Source organism: Lepisosteus oculatus, chromosome 12 (genome assembly GCF_040954835.1).
Source record: "Lepisosteus oculatus isolate fLepOcu1 chromosome 12, fLepOcu1.hap2, whole genome shotgun sequence".
NCBI classification, from domain to species: Eukaryota; Metazoa; Chordata; class Actinopteri; order Semionotiformes; family Lepisosteidae; genus Lepisosteus; species Lepisosteus oculatus.
In genome coordinates, this window is record NC_090707.1 from 24,270,823 (window position 1) to 24,291,971 (window position 21,149).

The 21,149-nt window shown below is 38.5% G+C and overlaps 1 protein-coding gene across 3 annotated transcripts; it reads right to left on the minus strand.

The window, feature by feature from the left end:
* Positions 1-1,913: 1,913 nt before the first annotated feature.
* Positions 1,914-20,140, minus strand: ankzf1 (ankyrin repeat and zinc finger peptidyl tRNA hydrolase 1). 3 transcript variants are annotated; one of them, XM_015359250.2, is made up of 16 exons: positions 20,071-20,140; positions 18,832-18,981; positions 17,966-18,078; positions 16,375-16,477; positions 14,932-15,143; positions 14,221-14,330; positions 13,132-13,285; positions 11,271-11,493; positions 10,348-10,449; positions 8,860-9,024; positions 7,186-7,329; positions 6,244-6,523; positions 5,025-5,136; positions 4,411-4,578; positions 3,720-3,790; positions 1,914-2,724 (listed from the first exon to the last, which is right to left on the minus strand). In XM_015359250.2, exons 2-16 carry the CDS (start codon positions 18,956-18,958, stop codon positions 2,598-2,600), a joined length of 2,211 nt encoding a protein of 736 aa, XP_015214736.1. In that variant the 5' UTR covers positions 18,959-18,981; positions 20,071-20,140; the 3' UTR covers positions 1,914-2,597. The 3 variants fall into 3 exon arrangements, with proteins under 3 accessions (XP_015214736.1, XP_015214732.1, XP_015214733.1); XM_015359246.2 differs by having other exon boundaries at positions 8,860-9,027; XM_015359247.2 differs by lacking the exon at positions 20,071-20,140 and adding an exon at positions 19,871-20,049 and having other exon boundaries at positions 8,860-9,027.
* Positions 20,141-21,149: the final 1,009 nt, after the last annotated feature.

Sequence of the window (21,149 nt, forward strand, 5' to 3'; positions counted from 1 at the left end):
ACAGCCCCCCCATAGACTTAAGCCAAGTGTTCATGGGCAAGTATCAACAGGGCTACAAGGTGGGTTACCTCATTTTTACAATTATTACTTGGCATTTGGCTCAGTCCAAGCAAAGGTTTAAAGCAGAAATAGAATAGGACTGGGTACAAATAGAGCATGATACAGCCTCAGAGCTAGGTATCTCCTTAGAAAGTTTGTATTATAGCAAGGCATGTCCTAAATCTTTAATTGAAACACCAATTGGTTCTTCTTTTAAAATATAAGAAAAAGCTGCAAAACAATTTTATCTTATGACACTTCACTATCTGTACATCAACCATTATTTAGATCACCAAGACTAACTATATTGTATACTATAATTAACTGTCAAGACCAATTAATTTAAATTAATACATTTAATTAATTTAAAATGTAATTAATTAAATTTAAATTACTCAAAACTTACAAGTTTACCGTCTAAAACCTTTCCGTTAAGTAAATTAAAACAAGAACTGGATAATTACAGCAATAAACTATTGCAGACTACTATACAAGTGAAGCCTGGAACATTTTACAACCTTCTTAACACATGGTCAGACACGTCTTTTGATAGGTTTGCATCTCAGTGGACAGCTGATCTCTGTTTGGGCAGAGGACATAGACTGGGATACTGTGTGGCATAATGTTAGTTATCCATTTAGCGCTATACACAACAAACTGCTTCAGTACAAAATTTTAAACAGACTCTATTATACCCCAGAGTAAACTGAAAAAGATTAAGTGGCATAATACAGGAATGTGTTCCAATGTAACACACATAAAGGATCACTATTGCACTTATTATGGTATTGTCAGCACATACAGTCATTCTGGACCTCCACAGTGGGGAAAGCTCTCAGGCGCCTAAATATCCAAATTCCACTTACTCCCATTACATGTATCCTTGGTGATTTATCAAAGGTTAAAGTAGCAATTCAATATAAAAATACTTTTTTGACTGTATTATTGCTAAAAAAATAATATTGCAAAAATGGGTGGACAGTACAGGACTGCTGACAGAATGATTTCTCAACATACAGTAAACACCCATGTGGCCTCTTCTATCTTTTCCATTTTGCACATATTCACATGTTTTGCTACCTGCATGCAAAACCCTATTACGTTTACATTATATGTCATCTGCCAGGTGTCTGCCCAGTCTTAACTTTTGTTCAATAAATGTAGTACAACACTCAACAATGATTTTGTGCATTCGGAGCGCCTTGTTTTGCAGGCAGATGCATAGTGTGCTAGGCAGGACTAGATGGGATGCCAGTCTTCCTCTGAACATAACACGTTGAAATCAGCTATTTTGTCATCTTCTAGTAACTAATTTTGATAATGCAGAATGAAAATGTGAAACCCTTCATGTATCAATTATGCAAAAGAACAGGTTGCTTGTTCTATAAATCACAGATTACTATAAAAATACCTAGCGGTAATGATGTTATAATAAGTCATTTTTGGGGAAGGAGAGGGGAATGTGCACCACAGGAAATCAGATTTCTGACTTTGAATTTTTTTTCATCATTTTTAATATTCATCTAGTATCTCTTAAATTCAAAGAGTCACACTTTTGAAAGCGGGGAAACATGGTGTGATGTTAGCTTTGCAGACTCTTACTGCTGGAACCCTGGGTTCAATTCCAGACCTACAGTAAGATGCTTTCTATGTGGATACGGTTTTTCATGACACCTTCTAGTAATGGAAACGCAGAACAGTGTAAACGTGTTTTATTGTCTAACTCAACTTCTTCACACAAATGTGACATTACTGATAATGAGCCAATAAACAATCTTTCCTTTTTATCACATTTGACATGTCTGATTTATTATTTCCAATGAAAAACTCGGCAGGTTTATCTTGAAACTTTTACTTCAAAGGAAACAAAAAAATAACTTCTGCAGAATCCTTTATTTTCAGTAAAATGTTTTAAAATGTTTAGAAGCTTTTTTAAATTATATTACAAGCATGCCTGTTTAAAACCAGACTCCCCTTTCGCACAATTGCGGGGGAGTTGGATTAAAACACTTGTGATAGATTGTGATAGATAGATTCACAAAAACATTCTGACAAGAATCGGGAGCTTCCAATAGACTTTTGCGGTAAAGAAGATCTTGCAGTGTGTTGGCCAATCACCTGTACATTCTAATTATGAGCTTGCAGCGTTATTGAGATTTAACTCAAACTTCCATTTGATGCTAATTAAAATAATTGCCAAATCTACACTGATGACTAGTGAACATAAAATGGGCATTGGAAAAAAAAATGGTTAGCAGCAAGACAAAATTGCTGATGGAAAAATAGATCAAAGTGGATTTCTTATAAGTTCTGCAAAAAATGTGCAGCATCAGGTTGTTCAGTGCTCATTTCTATTTGTAGTTAATGAGCTCAACCATGGAGATAATAGAGCTTCTTCCTGTCACCAGCGTTAGCTGCTGCTCAGTGATTTGAAGCTGGGTTTGGCCTACAGTGGTCCAGACTCCGTCAGGACTAAGTCTTGGAGATGTGAGCTGTCAGGACAAGCTTCTTGGCCTTGTCCTGGCTGGGGGGCTGGGGGGGGCTAGGCAGCTGCTGCATCAGGGCCTGGCAGTGGGAGCTCGGCTCCTCCGGTGCTCCTGCAGACAGCGTGTGGTGCAGAAGGAGAAGTCCAAGTATTCAAAAGGGATTTTTCCCTGGAGTGATTCCCCACATTGCCAACAGCGTCTGAAACACAGCGCCAAAGGTCTTCAACAACAATACAAGCTCCCCGTTGAGTCACACAGTATGTCAGCTTCTGAAAGTTCAGAAATTCTTCAGCTTAGGAGTTCACAGGTACCAAACTGCAGGACAGAGTAAACTGTTCAAAGAGCAGTAGTATACAGACACACAAGCACATTCATTTGGTTTTGTGTTTTGGACTTGGTATACATGTGAAATCAAAACCACTGTAACTAAAACTCCTTGACAGTTTTCAAACTTGGCCAACCAGTTATGTACTAGTACCACTAGTTTCATCATTGAATAGTAAACAAAAATGGAAAACACAACCACAAATACCAAGTTGAAAGGAAATGTTATCACTTCACATGCTTAATTTACAATAAATATGTATGTAAACCATGTTCCTTGTATTCTAGAATTTGTATCTCTACAAATCACAGTCATAGACATTGGACTGCTCTTTTATTAAAATATTCAGTTCTTAAATACACTATGTTTTTACAGTAAATAGCTGTAGTATGTTACTGCAGTATGGTGATTGTATTGTAATCATGTGAATTATCATGTCTATAACTAGCACACATATTTTAAGAAAGCAGGTAGGGTGAAGGCATAGCAGAGGCCTCAGCTACTAGAAAGAATTATAGTCTGAGTCCAAACAAAGAAAACTCCTCCTATCAAATATTCAATAAATACTAAACATGAAGAATAAAATCAGACACAGAAGGTTCCATTCCTGTTCCAGAAGAGCCCCATTCCAGCTAGTTTTTTAGGTAATAATTAAATAATCAATGAAAAAGCATTGCACAATTTAAAGATTTCGGAGTTTGTTTAGAACAAATATATGAATGATCTTCATCTTTCAAGAACCAGAGTTCCCAAACCTGAAAAAAATAAGTACTGTACTTGATTTATTAAATAACTCACCCATTTTCCTAATCTTTTTCTTCTCCATAGTTTTTATAGGATTGAGGATTGAGTATATAGCCCCACTGTACCTTGCATTAGAAACTGTGCCTCCACTTGTTGCCATCTGGTGTGCCAACCTTCTCTCTGCTGCCACAGCTCTCTGTGGAAGAATTAAAGAATTATTTAATTCTTTATTATTATTACAGGGTTCAGAGTCTGGCTATTAAACATTGTTTTTTAATGTGAATTTAAAATGGCTTCATAGTTTATACACTCTGCTCTGTTTTCAGATTTTCAAACTTCTTAAAGACTATAGTCACATTGGGGTGGGGATTTTACAATGCTAGTATTTTGATGTCGAAGTACTGTCCAATAAAATTAAAATTCAGAGGTCACTGAATATGACAGTATTATAAACTATACATAATTACATTTATTTTCTATTTATGAATAAAAGAGTCATTCTGAAAGTTTGAAAAGGCAATTTTCTACATAGGAAAAACTGATTCTTTCCAGAGATAAAAAAGACAGATATTATTTCTATTATTCTGCTGTGTATAAGACATTATGCCAGACAAATATGCTTTTCTAATAAACAATAGATCTCGATTAGTGGGTTAGCAACTGAAGAATTAACAATCTAGTCACTATATTTGGTATTAGTCATTTTCCCCTTCTCAAGTAAAGGACTAATCTGACTCCCCCCAGTGAGTGAGCACATTAAATTTCTGTTTTCTTGGAGAGATAAGTGAACACAGCAGCTCCACGACTCTGTCTTACCTTCTCTCGATCGCTGAGTGCCGCGTATCTCCTCTTCTCTTCCTCTTCCACTTCCTGTTTCTTCCTCTCCTCTCTCTGTTCCTTCTCCCGCTGCTTCTTTGCGGCTTTCTGTGCCCTTTTCTTCTCCATCTTTTTTGATTCAATCTCCGCCGTCAGTGGTCCTGGGACCTCATACACAGACACAATCAGTTTATTCCACAATCTCAAATCGCCTGTGTATCACAGCAATTATAACTGCCATCAAGCTTTCACAGCACATTTCCTTGAACCCTTTCATGTACTGTATATCACTATTAAGATCTAATCACAGATTACAGGTTAACTGAATTACTTGAGCAGGGCAATATCACCTTGGCTAATGCATGATACAATTTTTAACATTACAACTCTTGATTAGAATTCTATGATTTTAACTATATATTTGAAGCATTTTGTTTGCCTTTAATTTATCTCCTGGCATTGTCTGGAAGATATAAGCAATGTGTCAACATAAACACCCATGTCTTTTTCATACGTAGTTTGGTCTGGTGGAAAGTTAGCAACATAAAAGCTCAGGTACTTAAAGTTGTCTCGCAACACACAAAATGTTTACAGAAGTCATCCAAAAAGCCTACCTGTGCTTTGATATAATCGTATTTGTTAGGGTTCTCAGCCATGTACTTGCGAAATTCATTCCTGGTATCCTTCTCAGCAGCCACTGCGTACGGAGTCTGTCCTTTCTTGTCTCTAAGAACGATAAGAGAAACTCAAAACACAGCTTCTGCTAAGCACTTTTTTTAGGATAGATGAGTTTTTTTTAGATTTCTCTGCAACTTTATTTGTATATTTTACAATGTATTTATTACATATTTATCAAGATAATTATGAATGATTAATAATTTAAAAGGGAACTCCAATTTCTCAGACTAGTTTTTAATTTCGGTTACAAAATAAATTAATTTATGGTATTGCAACATTTTATAAATTCCAAATTAAGCACAAAATAGTGAACGTTTTTACAGTATGTGAAAGTATTGCATAGTTGCCATGTTGTCAAGTTTGAGATGTGAAGTGGCCCTTCCTACTCACTAGTCACTAAAATGACTAATGTAATGTGATGTAAAAGCAAATAATTAAGAGTAGTATACCAGACATTTTCACATCATGATCCGAGAGTTAACAAGTAATATTTGTCAGCAAAAACGGTCTCGAAATCGAGAGCAATATTTTTATTGGATTAAAAGAGATGTATTCACAAGCCTGCTTGTTTACCATGTAATAGGGACACTTCACCTAAGCAGAAGACTGGTTGCCTTGTTCTGAATCGCAGAATATGGCACTGCACATACCTGGAAATGTAATCTATTTTGTGATGTAAATTGGAGGTTTTACATGTTACTGTGTACATTTTACTTTCATTGTGGTTTGAAATGCACTCATCAATGCCAGTTCTTTCTAACCCCAAAATCTAAAAATAGCATTGTAGTTCCCCTTTAACTTTATTCAATTTTTTTAATAAACCAATGACTGCACATCAGTTTCAGCTAATAATTACTTAAAAGAACTGAAATTCTTACCACAGGACAATCAAATCACAATATACTGTATGTTGTTTAAAAATCCTACGGGCCTTCTTTCAAGACCATTACAGAATGACCATAAGAAATTAAACGTTAAACAATTGTACTGTATATTACTATTTAGTATTCATTAAGGAGGCTTAAAGAGGTGCTGTTAGCTCATTTTAATCCTAGACAGGAAAGAGTTAGACAAAATGGAAGTTATGATACTCTTGTTTCTCCTCATAGTTTTAGATGTCTTGTTCATCTGTGCAGATGACTCTGCTTTGTGTACCTGCATGCAGGGTCGCTACCAGCATCCAGCAGGAGCCGGATCACAGCTCTGTGCCCTGCTGCAGCTGCAACATGCAACAGGGTGAATCCTGCGGGGTCAATCTCACTATTCAGCAGGTCAGAGGTCACTGGAGCATGCGTCTCCACAGAAGGACAGGTCCCATCCTCCCTCCCTGGGCCCTGCGGCTGGAGGAGGCTCAGGAGGGTCTCCACATCTCCAGTCTTACAGGCAGTGTATAGGGAGTCCCGCAGGCCGTACTCCGGGTATTCTGCGCCCATGCCTGGAAAGGAGCAGATCAAACTGCGATGTCATTTAAGCACAGCACAGGAATCTTGCAGAGGTTTTCCCTTTCCTGTATGTCCTGTTTCTGTATACTTTTCATGGAACATTTTTGAATAGAATACACTTTGCTTCAATGATTACTCAACTGTCTAATAATACTTCACTGTGTATTGCAAGGAAATGTACTGGGGAAGAAAACTTGTATTATTCAATGTTCTGAGATTCACAGGTAAAACACTGTAAGCCAAAACCAGCACAACACAGAAAGTGAAGATGTGATGTTTACCAGACAGTTGATATGATAGAATGTTTTTCCAGCTTGTAGTTTGTTTATGACAAACTAAACAGAAATCTTTACAAAAATTACTTACTAACATATAATGGGATACTGTGAAATGTAAAAGTGAAACTAAAGGTGTTTGAAGAAGGCTCCACGGCCGAAACTTTGTGCTTTCTTTCTTCTCTTTTCAGCGTGGAATAAAGCTATTACTTGTTCCTTTGCAGCCTACACATGCTGACGCAGCTACCCACCTAAACTAAAAAATGAAAAGGAAGTTTATGTAATTAACAAACTGCTCTTCATTCACTAGGGAGAAATACCCTTACTACAAAACATGTCATAACAAAAGAAGAAAGAAAGCCATTCCCATTCCAGCTCACCCTGCTCTGGAGAATGAGCTTGAGCCTTCCTGTTCCTCCTGGGTTTCCGCTTTGCCACGGACCTCTCTGGTCCCTCCACGCCGTCTGCTGGCTCTGGGTTCTCGGAATACTCTCTCTGCTCAACTGACTCCCTAGACACCAAGTCTAAACACAGACAGCCATCAATCACAATTCAAAACTGCCTGCCTCTGACTGTAAAGTCACAGTTAAAAAAATCTGAAATAGAAAACAATTAGGAATCGAACCAAATGCCTGTTACAACCAGGAAACCTGTAGAATTAAAAAGGTGAAATATACAGCAAACCCCTTCAAGTAAAAGATGTACATGAGATAAATTCTGATTTTAATTCCATTTTTGTGTCACTTATCTCCTTCTACAGTATTGAGGGTTAGCAGAAGCAAACAAGTTGTGTAAATCTAATCCATTGAAACAAAATGTAATAATAATTACATTATTGCACCTGAAAGCAGTGATATAACTTGTCGAATCACACATGTTGAGAGTTTATATTTATTTTTGTTTAAATAGTTCTGACACTTTGCATTTCCAATCTTACACTGTAATGACCTCTGTAAGTAAATGGTAAATATGGCAACTCTGGTGTTTAGTTCATTTTAGGGGTCTCCTAGGGCAAAATTTAAAACTGCTTAAAATATCTCAATAATTGAGACTTATCGCAGGGTAAAAAAAAAAACAAGAGACAAACTGTCCAAAACTGTCACTAGCTGCACACTGTGGAACATACACAGTAACAAATACCAGATAAGAGTTTAGTTCTGCATCTATGTGACTCTCCCCTTTAATTCATTTTCTGTTTTTCTTCTATCCTAAGCCACCAATCAGGGTCCGAGCGAAGCCTTCCTTGTTTTGGAATTCCATTCCCTGGGCTCCCTCTGGGACCTCTGACTGGGACTGTGTTGTTGGATAGGTTCCATTCCCAGCAGATATCTCTGTCAGTCCTGTCCCACAGGCACCGGGGATTCTGGTTCCCTCCATACAGACCACCAGGAGAGGAGTTTCCTGCCCTGCCACTGTGGCTGAACCGCTCTGCTCTCTGAGGCCTACCAGACACAGCACGGTTACTGACCTGAGTGCCTCTCCCCTTACTTTTTCCTTTTCGCCTCCTTTTCCTCGGGAGCTCGGCACAGGACCCGATCACCGGTGGGCTCATCATTCTGAATGATGATTAAGCGCCCGGTCCATCAGAAACAGTGCCAGCTTTCCTATTTTCCAGGCTGTCTGGCCAGTTCTATTTACATTTAATCGCCTTTCTAATTCTTCACTTTCCCTCAGTTGATCCTGAGAGTTAATAACCCTCACACTCGGCTCTTTTCGGGCTTCTCCATATCTCTCCGGTCCCTTGCGCTTGGATTCTGCCCAATCTCACCCACGGCTGTGCCCTGTGTACAGCAGCATTGTAACAATACCACTCATAGCTTGTGGCATACAGAAATACAAAGCATGTTGAACTGGTCATCAACCATCAACCATGGTGAGTATGTCATCAACTTTACATTTGAAGTAAACAAGTGCGAAGTGTGTGGAGAAACTCATATCTGATTTACTCAAACTCTGCTTTAACAGCATGAGATAAGATAGCATGAGATACCTTTAATGCATAACCTCATTTTTCTTGTCACTTTTTGTAACTGTAAGATGTTGACCACCTGTACCTGTTGCTGCTGCAGCCTGCTTCTTCTTTTTCTTGTGCCTCTTCTTGCGTGGACAGATCTCGAACTCCTTCAGCTCCAGCGTGCTCAGGCTCAGCTCCACTGTCTCCAGCTCCACTGCAGGGCTCTCCTCTCCAGAGCAGTCCTTCTCCACCTCCTCCTCCACTGCTGCTGCCAGAGACAAAACACACCGCACCCCTGCTCAGATCTGACAGGTGCCCGACTCCCGCGCCATGGGCCAACAGACACAAGTGGGAGAAACTGTCCTTGGGAAAGCATACACACATACTGTCGTACATTAATCAATGGAATATTTCAAAACTAGCTAGCCTCGCTGTTAGTCTTATGCAATATATCCATCAGTTTTTGCTGGTTGCTTTACATTATCAGCCCTCTGTCACCAAAAGTAAAACAACTAACACAGTAATAACCTGATTGTTAAAAACCTGCAGATCCCAAGGTCCTATACATAATAACGTTCATGCATACTGACTAGTTTTTATTTAAACTTATAAGTGGCTCAAAGCTATGGAAGCCCGTTTCCTCCAGGGAGTAAAAAAAAACGCGCTATGGTATCTTAAATTTCCGACTTAGCAACTCAGAATTGTGACTTAGCAACTCAGAATTATACACGAACTAGGGTGGTAGCGGCGAGGGCACAAGCCCTAGAACCCGAATCCGTTACAATAACAAAAGGACAGACAAGGAAATATGGGCTATTTCGAAGTCGCAATTCTGAGTTGCTAAGTCGCAAATGTGAGATATAAAGTCGGAATTCTGAGTTGCCAAGTCGCAATTCTGAGTTGCCAAGTCGCAATTCTGAGATACCATAGCGCGTTTTTTTTTTACTCCCTGGCGGAAATGAGCTTCCATACAAAGCTTATTTCTGTGTATGAAATGCAATGCAATGAAAAAGCAAGAAAAGATTATCAGTGTACTTGGGGTTAATGAACAGTTTTCTGGAGACACAAAATTCACAGTACTAACAACTTCAGGGAAAACAGAAAAAAAGAAAATCCACAAGTCCAAATCACTGTCCTTGTAAAATGTTAATTCTGTAGTCAATACCAATAAATTCAAAGGAACAAGTAATAGGTTTATTAGTAATAGGTTTATAGGAAGTTTCATTTCACACCTCTCTGCACCCATTCTGACTTCACACCTCTTGATTGGCCTCTCTTTCTGTCCCCTGCTCCCGCCTCTCACTCCTCCTCCCTCCCAACCTTTGTTCAATTCAATTCAAGGTGCTTTATTAGCATGACCGATGGGTACATGTAGTTCTCCCACTACTTTACCTTTGCCTACTGCCCTGTCTCTCTCACACCTGAAGAAGGCTCCATGGCCAAAACATTGTGTTCTCTTTCTTCTTTTTTTCAGCATGGAATAAACCTACTACTTGTGCCTTTGCAGCCTACGCATGCTGACGCAGCTACCCACCTGAACTACTACCAATAAATTCAGCCCATCATGCTTTTAGGACCACTAACTCACCATTTATCTGCAGTACGGAAGTGGCTTTTTGTGATGGTTTCGATGCCTTCTTCCACACCTTCTTTGGAGAACTGATGATGTTGGCAATATCAGTGTCTTTTCCTGCAATGCAAAATCAATACTTATCCTCTTGGTGTAATGTCTTCTCCCATGGACACCACTAGAGGCCACCAAAAATACGGCCACAAAAAATTCTCATCTCTGTGGTTTTTTATCATGGTTCATCGACCCAAACCGAGACAAAAATACAAATTGTATTCATGGGATCAAACAAAGCTCATTATGAATAAGCAAGATTTAGCTTTACATACAATGTTTTATCATTAACACTATAATTTATTGACCACAGTATTAAAAACAAGTCTCTTTTTTATAAATTAGAAATGTCAATTTTTTTATTAGAATCACTGAATTTGGAAGAGTCAACTGATATTTTTCACATCTTGGTTTACACGATGTAAGCCAAGCGATCACACATCGGGAAAAACAAGACTCGCCCACCTTCAAACCCTCACCTTTGTCTTTTAACACATCGAATGGCGGTGCAGTGCCAATCAGAGGATAGGCCCACTAACACCACTAACAGTCACTGAGGGCCGAGAGAACCCAGGCTAATATCACCCTAAACTTGCTAGCGCCCGGGCAATCGTGTGTTGCCGCTTGGGGAATACATGTCATAATCAACTTAACTAGCTTCTCTTGGCAGAAGCGTTAGTGACTCTAGTGGCAGCTATGCAGGCATGGCGTTCCTTTGTCTAAGATACAGCTCCATGCGGAGAATTAAAGATAGCTTAAGCAATAGTGAGAGTGGTTACCATTCATGTCTCTTTTCCTTTCATAGCTAGCATTATATTGATCCACAGATCTCAGCTAAGATTATTTTATGCACCATTTTTTTAATTCTAATGCCAAACATTGTTTACCATAGACATGTAACGTGGAGAGGGCCTCATGTACCCTCTTGACCTCGCGGAAGGTGGGGCGACGGGTTGGAAAGGGCAGTGTGCGGATGCGCTGGTCGTTCCTCTCCAGCGGGGCTGGGCGCCCCCCAAAGAACATGGCCCGGTTATAGGAGGGGGCACGAAGGAATATGGCATTGGCATCACTAAGGTGATTCGCCCAGCTCTCCAGCAGATCCTGGATATCCTGCAACACAGCACATGGTACCTTCATCAATCCTGAGTACTCTACACCACTCTACACCAGTCCCATCTACAGGCTCTTCATGGGAGCCCTAATAACATGGTTAGTTAGAAAGAAATTGTTGCTGCTGATCAATAGGGACCAGGAAGGTACAGCCGCATCCACAAAAATATCCAAGAGAAAAAACACACATAAAAATAAATGAAAACAAACAAGCACGTGGCAAGTGCAATTCATTGTACATTCTGTACTAAATAACGTTCTGCCACTCGCCGAGATTAACATGCAGGCAAGTGATGAGGGTGGCAACATGACAATAGTACAAAGCAGTAGCTGCAGCCAAACACAGTAGTACTGAGGGCCAGAGTAAGCCAGGACCATCCTGCATTGCTTATTCTACATTAATATGAAACGGACAGTAGACAATGCTACAGATGTTGGTGCATGTACCATAATGCCCTTTTTATTCAATCAAGAGACCGAATTCTCTTCAGCAACATGTGTTAAAGTGCAAGTGTCTGTGACAGGTTTATTTTTTGATTAAAATCTTTTTTTCCTGCATTTTATTTGGATGCATTTTTTACAGACAAAACAATGCACTTTGATAATAATAAAGAAAGTCATGCTGGGAAGCTCTTATCAGTTCTTGTCAGTTACTTAAAGAATTAGGCTCTGTACAGTATGAACAATATAAACACCCAAAAATGAACACTGTGGAGTTTTTATAAGGATCTACTTAAAATTCTAATAAAAGATACAAATAGAACATTTAAGCCCTCATATCCTCTCCTATGTATTGATTACTCAAAACAAAAAACATTAACTTTTAACACCATGATAACTCCATGTGCTTTAATTTGCTAATTAGTGTGATGTCGTACAAATGCTAAATTTTATTTTGTTGATTAAGAACACTAAGTTATGTTGAATAAATAACAATTAGTATTATTACAACTATTACTTCAGCATTTTTAACACTGGCCACCACCAAAAAGAAACTAGTGATCTGAAAAATGAGTTTATAATGAAGCTTGACGAGACTCCTGAATCCTTCTCAAAGTGTGTATTTCAAAATTCACAAAAGTTTATATTTGCAGAAGAGGAAGAAAGGCAAGCGACCAAAACCATCAATCACAATAATATAGATGTTTATTAAAACAGCAACAGCTCTTCAAAAGCAGGAATGTGACATCTGCACTCCTCAGGCAAAAGAGAAATGTATGTCTCTCAGTCCAAATAAATTTGACTTATTTGTTCATTCATTTTCTTAACTGCATATAATGTCATAAGATATTGATTACCTAAACCTTTTCTAGCTTTAGAAAAACCCCAATTTAACGGAATCACTTTGAATAACAACATATTAATTATTCTATTATTAAGTAAAAAAATAAAAAACACAACTACAAATGAATAAATCCACCACATATACAATCAAAAGCAGATCCATTACATTATAATGTGGATTTTGCACACTAGTACTGAAAAGCTTCCCTTTGTTTACACTGTAAGATTGGAGCAAGTACATTTGAACAACAGGAGTGTCTGGCCTTGGCAAACAGCTTGAGACTGTTCAGCATAGAAACTGAATGGGAAAGTGGTTGAGTTTAGTAAGAAAGCAGACGGAGGAGATGGCCCTACCTTCAGCAGTGCGGCCTCATTGTACCTGCGCAGGGCTGCGCCAGCAGATTTGGGAGCATGGCTGCGGTTCTGGGAGTCTCTCAGGCCCTGTGCGGTACCACGCTTCGCACGAACTGTATACCGATGGAAGGTCTTGTGCTGCAGAATGTCCCTCCTGGAAAATCAGGAGAAAGAGGTCTGCGCAATTGTTTACGTGCCCCAGCTAACAGAACAGAACTGGAGATGAAAAGTATGTCAACAGGTGTCTCTACCGATGCAGCATAGAGACTATACATATTGTAGATGCCAATATCTCATCTATTAGAGGATTTTGCCTTTCTTTCCTAGCATTAGATCAATGATCTAATAAAACTCAGTTCAAACATCAGAACAAAGAACAGCACAGTATCACAATGAGATCCTTTCTTATTAAGACTGCTTCAACAACCTTTATTTCTATAGCTTTTCCATTTATAACAAAAGGTCCTCAGGTGTGTAATAATTTCACCCAAAGTTAATACATAGTTTTACAATGAAGAGTTATTCCACAGATGATAGGATACACTATACTGTAAAGAGGCGCCGTCCTTTGGATGAGACGTAAAACCGAGGTCCTGACTATCTGTGGTCATTAAAAATCTCAGCGAGTTTCTCTGAAAGAGTATTGCTGTAACTCCGGCATCCTGACCAAAATTCCCATTGGCCTTTACCAATCATGGCCTCCTAATAATTCCCATCTCTGAACTGGCTTCATCACTCTGCTCTCCTCCCCACTGATAGCTGGTGTGTGGTGAGCGTTCTGGCGCACTATGGCTGCCGTCGCATCATCCAGGTGGGGCTTCACATTGGTGGTTGCTGAGGGGAGTCCCCATTACCTGTAAAGCGCTTTGAGTGGAGTGTCCAGAAAAGCGCTATACAAGCGCTAAGCAATTTTTATTATTATTATTTGTTACATTATCTCTGGGTCAGACTCTTGTTTCTGGCTATGTGGTGGTGTAATTATGAATCTAGAAATAACTATGTAGCACCTGCTGAAATAAATGTGTCAACAATGAACAGTGTCAACACTTTCCTGTCATAAAAACTTTTTCAAAAAGGGAGTTGTTGTACCCTTGAAACACTGCTCCAGCAAAATGCCCTCCTCCAGCCATCAGGATGACCCACACAGCCTTTTTACTGAGCTTCTGTAGGGAGGCTGCCAGGTCATTTTCACTCTCCATCTGCAAGACAGCAGGAGAGTTTGACACAATTAAACTTTATCCAAAGGACAATATCATTTGGGACAGTACTGACAGCATTAACATCAAAGAATTCTTAACTCCCTCCTAAAACATACAATAATGCTGTAAAAACAGCTGGACTAGTTAAAAAATAAATTGAATCAGTCACAGTTGCCTAGTTATAAGCAAAAAGCATTAAACAGGGGGGTACAGAACCATAACATTAGACTATCATTTTTTGAGCATTCTGTCTTAATATCAACAGCACCTGGGGATCACATTATAAAGTACCTGCACTGCCAGGTGTTAAATCTGAATTTATAACTGAGAGAGAAGAACTTTAGAAGAACCTCATTTCACTCTGGGGCATGGATGCAAGAGTGGCCGCAGTGTGCCACAATGAAAAAATATTTTTTTGTATTTTTAAAATCATGGCTTTTACACTCAATATTTAAAACTGACACATCTGCCAGAAATGATCCAACCATACAGTCTGTAGACCCAGGCACCCTAAAGTGAGAGAATGTATGGAGAAAGTATAGATGCAGTATACGACAGTGTTTCTGCTCTCGACTGGCTTATCCTCTATCCTTGCTTGTACCTTCTTGCTGCACAGTATGCAGCGGTAGACAGACAGATACTGCCCCTTGGAGTTACTGAAGAGGACTCTGCAGGAAATGCGCCCAGTCGACACCTCGCTGTCAGGAGGACTGTCTGTCCCAGCTGAGCCACTGTCCCGATCACCACGGTAACCCCAGTCACTGTCAGAGCCTTCATCTTCAGAGTCTGACCCAGAGATACTGGACAGGTCACCTGACAGCAAACAGCAAGCACTGTTATTTCTCAAGCATTCAAAACAATAAAATCCTAGGAGCTAGTCTGATATCGCTTTGTTGGTAATGGAGGAGTCCTTCAGATACATCCCAATGCAGGTACTAGATCTAGTGAATAACAAATCCACCCCTGCAAAGTTGTTTTCAAGAGAATATTTTTAAAAGCATCTTTCTGATAAAGGTGCAGTTGACAGAGAAAAAACAGCAGAATTTCCCAACAGCAGACATCTCAAGTGTCAATAATCAATACTATTGATCAATAATCAATATTTCAGACCCATCAAGTAAGAGAAATAAAACATAATACCGAAACGTTTGTGAGGCAGACTGACCTGTAAATGAAAAAAATGTATTTTCTTTTCCTATCACATGGATCGGCATTAAGGTACAGTGTTAGCAAATCAAACAGGAACTTATGAAACAATTAAAAACAGAGGAAGAATAATCTAAGTGAAATACCCAATAATCCTTATCTATTGTGCTGTGCTTCCATGTAGAAAATATAATGCCTAAATCTAAAACAATGTTCATTAAGTATCAAATAAAACTTCTAAAGTCATTTTTACTTTAAAAAAATGGTAAATGCTCTATGTTGTCTGTAATATAAGACGTGGGTTACCTACCACAAACCTACTGGTTTTGAATCCAGTCGACCCTAATTACCTACAGGTAACTAGAGCCTTAACTGAACTAAAAAGTTGCTTAATTGGAATATCCGCAAGTTTGTTTTCTACTCCAAATTTTGGGATTTTATTTTATGCAACAGTTAAAAGGCAACATGTTTCGGAACTGAAATAAACCTATTGCTGAGTCCAAAAAGGGTACAATTGTGTAACTGAGAGTTCAGTTGAAACAAAAACCAGCGGGTGTGTAGGCTTTTAGGACCAGGATTGGGATCAGTAGAAATAAGAAACATTCTTTTAAAAAATCTAAAGAATACCAATTTACCTCTGACTACAGACAACCCACTGTAGCTGAAAGACTCATCAGCTTTCAGGCAGGTCATCTTTGCACTGCTACTTAAACTGCTCCAAACTCTGTGCCAAAACTATACTCATTATTCAGTTCATAAGAACATTTGATAATTTTATGGGGGGACTGTAAGCAACCCGACAGCATGACTGTTTCTGAGGTAGTGTGAAAACCTGTAACTACTTTCCTATAACACTTGGTACCCCTACCAATCTAGACTATGCAGCGCCATGAGGTACCTGCTCCAGTCCGGCTCTCAAACTCCTCTGCAGTGGTGGGCTGTGCCCCCAAAAGCCGCTGCCGCAGGTTAAACCGGTGCCAATCCAGTCTGTAATGTTCTGTCTGAGAGCAAAAGGAAACCAGCACACATCATTGTTTTCAGATTGTCTTAACCAAAGCACATTAAGCATGGGTCATCTCCAAGACTATAAATGCAGCTGAGAGTCACTTACAATAGGACAATAGACAATAGGACAATCAGATTACATCTTACGTTGAATTGATTACTGCCATTCCCCAATCACTGTGGTATCTAAATCCAAACTAAACAAATTTCAACTTCAGTACAGCCAGAATTCTGAACAAGCTGCTTCCAAGCAATCCTGTCCTGGAGTCTTTGCACTGGCTTCCTACCAGGTTTTGTGTCTACATAATAATCCCCATGCTCACCTACAGTATAAGGCTTTATGTGGCTTGGCACCTCAGTACCTCATTATCTTCCTACTCTCCACCTTGCAATTTTTGTTCAACTGATTCTGGTCCCCTGTTTGTCCCCCAGACTAGCTTATACTTTATGGGTGACAGGGCTTTCTCTTGTTATGCCCCAGATCTCTGGAATCCAGTCCCCAAGGATATCATATAATAATAATAGTACAAAATTAGTAGTTTGTCAGTTAAGAATGCATACAGACATTGCTTTCTCTGAAAGTGACATATTGTGTTTGTGAAGAGCAATCAGAAGAGAAATAAGTTATGTGAACCCCACCCTAGCTATCCTGAAGGGAATTTTCAAATATTTAAATGTAAATTTTAAATTAATAGACATACTGAAGACATACTAATTACAATTTTCTTTTTTTATTTACATTCAAGTCTAGGCTGTGTTTTCATTACCTATCACTGACTGGTGACTGCTTTCTATGATATGATTTGATATTATTTAAAGAAAAGTAGTGAGTGAATTATAAGTAAAAATAGCAATTTAAATAGGCCAGGATATATAGTTCAGTATATACTTGAGTATATAATAATTATTTTTTAAAAATGAGAGGAAAATTACAGATGTATTCAATTAACTCAGGTATTTGCCGAGGAAGAAACTGATAATGGGCCTCAGCCTAATGAACTAACATTAGTACAGAAGAGTTAAGTGTCACAGTCACTTAAAATAAAGAAATCTCTTAAGAGAAGGAATTCTCAATGGTATTCTAATGTGAGTCAAATGTGAAATTTCATGTTGTTAGATGACAGACCACCTTGTTTCAAAACTATTTCTAAAAATGAAATCATTTTTTAAGCAAACAAAGTACTTATCATCACACTTCTGAAACTGATTTAAAAGGATTTAAACTCATACATATTCATATAAAAACACCTACAAATAAAAAAGGGAGAAAGGAGAGGAGATTCACAAAAAAATACAAAGAAAGAGTATGCAGCCCTTTCTTTTACAGAAGACTCTCCATTTGTCAAACTTTGGGATTTTGGAGGCTTAACTGTTTCTTCTTTACTAAACTGTTTAGGTTGTCTACAGACTAGGGACTTTAGACTTGGACTTCTGAAATTGTAAATGAACTTAAAAAGCAGTCTTTCGAAGTCTAAGAGGCTCACCTGCTCTTCCCGGCTCTCAAAAGGGCACTGGCAGGCAGAGCAAAACATCCTGTCAGATACCTCGACGATAGTTACAGTCGGACCCTTACTGCTATCTGCTAAAAGTTTTTCATCTGGAAGAAGGAAAGAAGTCTCCATTAGTGACTTACCCACACTGTAGAAAGGTCTTATGCATAGGCAAAGCCCCCTCTTCGATCACCACCACTTCAGCACACATTTGGTCACCTTTAGCTCTTTTGTATATTACAGCAGGAGAACTGTAAGAGCTCCTAATGACTGATGATCGCGATGGAGTTACAGCAGTCTTGCATCAGAAAATTATTTGACACTGTCTAAAGACAGCTGTAAAAATGCTGTGAAAAACACTTACCCAAACTCTAGCATTAGCTCATTAATCAGTATGGGGTGGTAAAATACTACAGAGTATTTTTTAACTATATTTTGCTCTACCATGCAATGAACAATGGAAAACCTTCAATGTAAGCAAAAGAGATAAAACTGATTCATTCACAAGCAACTGGAGGCATAATTTACACTACATTATTTACAGTTTTTTTATAATCCTGTAATTGACATTTTTGCACAGCTAAAAGTTACAAGTAAAAAGGCAAACAAAGCAAAAGAAAGCACAATAGAGACATATACTGTATTGCATTCCATAAATAAATGTTTAAATTGGAAGGCAGCAAATCTCTCAGATAAAACTATATGAAGCTCTAATAACATTTTTGCTAACGCTTAAGCAATGGGTTGACTAGTGTCTTGGCTTTAAGGTGTGTTAACACATTTTATGATCACAGGGGGAAGTTTCTGGAAAAGAGGGTGAAAAGAGGCAGAATGAACGCAGTGCACACATTAAAATGTACCTGTATTAGGAGAGATGGCATTGGTAGGCATGGCAGGTCCTTGGGTGTCAGTGACCTCCTGCAGCCCCTCCAGCAAAGAAGGTTCTTGGTGGCAGTCAAACACTGAATGGGATTCTGGATGTGCCATGGCTGCCAACACGGTGGGATCACCTGCACCACACAAGATCTGACACTCAATAATCACTAAAGACACCTCCTCTGACTCAGTTCACTTCTAATGACTTCAATACAACCATATGGGTGAATGGATCAAACTACCCCGTGACGTGGTTGAACAGTTACAAACGAGAGGCCATTCGGTTCATTCTACATCGTTAATGATCTAGAACGATCTAATCGAGCCGCGCGTCTCATCCACACATTTCTTATAAGAAGCCAGGGTATCTGCAACAAAGAGGCTTTTGTGGTAATATATATATAAATTGAAGTTTAATTACCTAAAGTACCATGACATAATTTAATTTCTAAATTCAAAAGCTTGAACAGCTAAAATAAGAAACTTCTTAAAGACGCCTACTTAGTACTATCTTGTAAAAACTCGTTGTTTACCGCCTCCCAAGATAATGCTTACTCGACTACAACATTTGCTAAACACGGCTGTTGTCACACATTGTGTTTTAATGCAAATGATGTAATACCGGGTTTCTCAGTTCAAAGTTGGCTGTTGCGCTGTATGTAAAGTATGTAACGCAACACCAAACCGAAAGACTCATGAGCAAGTCAAATTTGATATGACTAAGCAACACCCAACTTTGTCTTTAAATGGAAGAAAAAGTACAATATATATATATATAACTGTGAACATGATAAATTCTCAAAATGTTTCGAAAAATTACTAGAAGCACCTCGGACTTTAAGTTTAAACTGATTTTTGCGCTGGTATCGTATTAACAAATTCTTATCTGTGTCAAAGTTCACTATTTAACACGTGTCGCAACAGCACAAGAAGCACCAGAACTTTGTTCTTGCCATATTCCCCCGCAAACATATAGTTTGGAAAATCGGGTATACAGAAATACAAATTGCAGGCTGTACCTACAAGTTAATACTGTAACAGTCCAGAAATGACAATATATTTTGCGTTTTCCCCGTCAGGCTATTTTCGTCTTTATAAGAAAGAATCAAATCGTACATCGATTATATTATACTACTTGTATATTTTCAACGATACGATTATATCAATTCAGAAACTCGTGCTATATAAGCATACCGTACTACCATTTCAAAAACACAACCTACCCGAGGAGGACTTGAATTACTGCATAGTACGGAAGCTGAAGAGGGACAATCAAAATAGATTTTACGACGATTATAGCGGCAGCACATTTCAGTGCATTTTCTGTCCCGTTCAAGCCTTGACTGAAAAGCTTTCTGTGTGGAGTTTGCATGTTATCGTGTCTTCATGTGTTTCGAATTCACCCACCTTCCAGAGACGTACTGACTAGGTTTGATAGTGATACTCTGTTCTATATTGGAATACTAGTAAAGGTTTCTTTTTTAATTACAATTCAACACTCAATAGGTCAGCCATACATAGCATCTACAGTATTACTTGGAAAATTCCATCTTATATAGAAAATTTAAACTTACAGTGTGCCCATTTAGAGCTACGAGTTTGTATTGAATTACTGTAAAATACTTAAATTACAGCACACCTGTAATGAATTTAATTTAATTGATTTGCGCCTCGCCTTGAATAAAATCAACCAGGCTAATTATTGAAATTATTTTACAATGCATGAAATCTTATCTTTTTAAATAGCAGAATAAATTATTGGTCATGAGATATCCGTTTACATTTTTATTTGGAATTAAGAATATTATTAAGAATAAAACAAACAAAGCTGGGACACCTATTTTTAAAAATTGAAGTAGATTTCACTTTCCAGTGAAATTTTAATTTTCCAGGTTGTTTTTTCCCCCCCGAAATCTATAGTGTATTGACAAAAATGATATAGGTCAGACTAAATCCTATAATAATAATAATAATAATAATAATAATAATAATAATAATAGCTTACACTTATATAGCGCTTTTCTGGACACTCCACTCAAAGCGCTTTACAGGTAATAATAATAATAATAATAATAATAGCTTACATTTATATAGCGCTTTTCTGGACACTCCACTCAAAGCGCTTTACAGGCAATGGGGACTCCCCTACACCACCACCAATGTGCAGCATCCACCTGGATGATGCAACGGCAGCCATAGTGCGCCAGAACGCTCACCACACATCAGCTATCAGTGGGGAGGAGAGCAGAGTAATTAAGCCAATTGATAGAGGGGGATTGTTAGGAGGCCATGATTGGTAAGG

Bases quoted from the DNA above. Each gene is read 5' to 3' on its own strand.
- ankzf1 (XM_015359246.2), bottom strand. From the start codon at position 18,958: ATGGCACATCCAGAATCCCATTCAGTGTTTGACTGCCACCAAGAACCT. The intron at 9,028-10,347 runs GTGAGTTAGTGG...TGTCTCTGGCAG, and splicing joins TTCCGTACTGCAGATAAATG to CAGCAGTGGAGGAGGAGGTG. The intron at 4,579-5,024 runs GTAGGCTTTTTG...TCTGTGTATGAG, and splicing joins ACGATTATATCAAAGCACAG to GTCCCAGGACCACTGACGGC.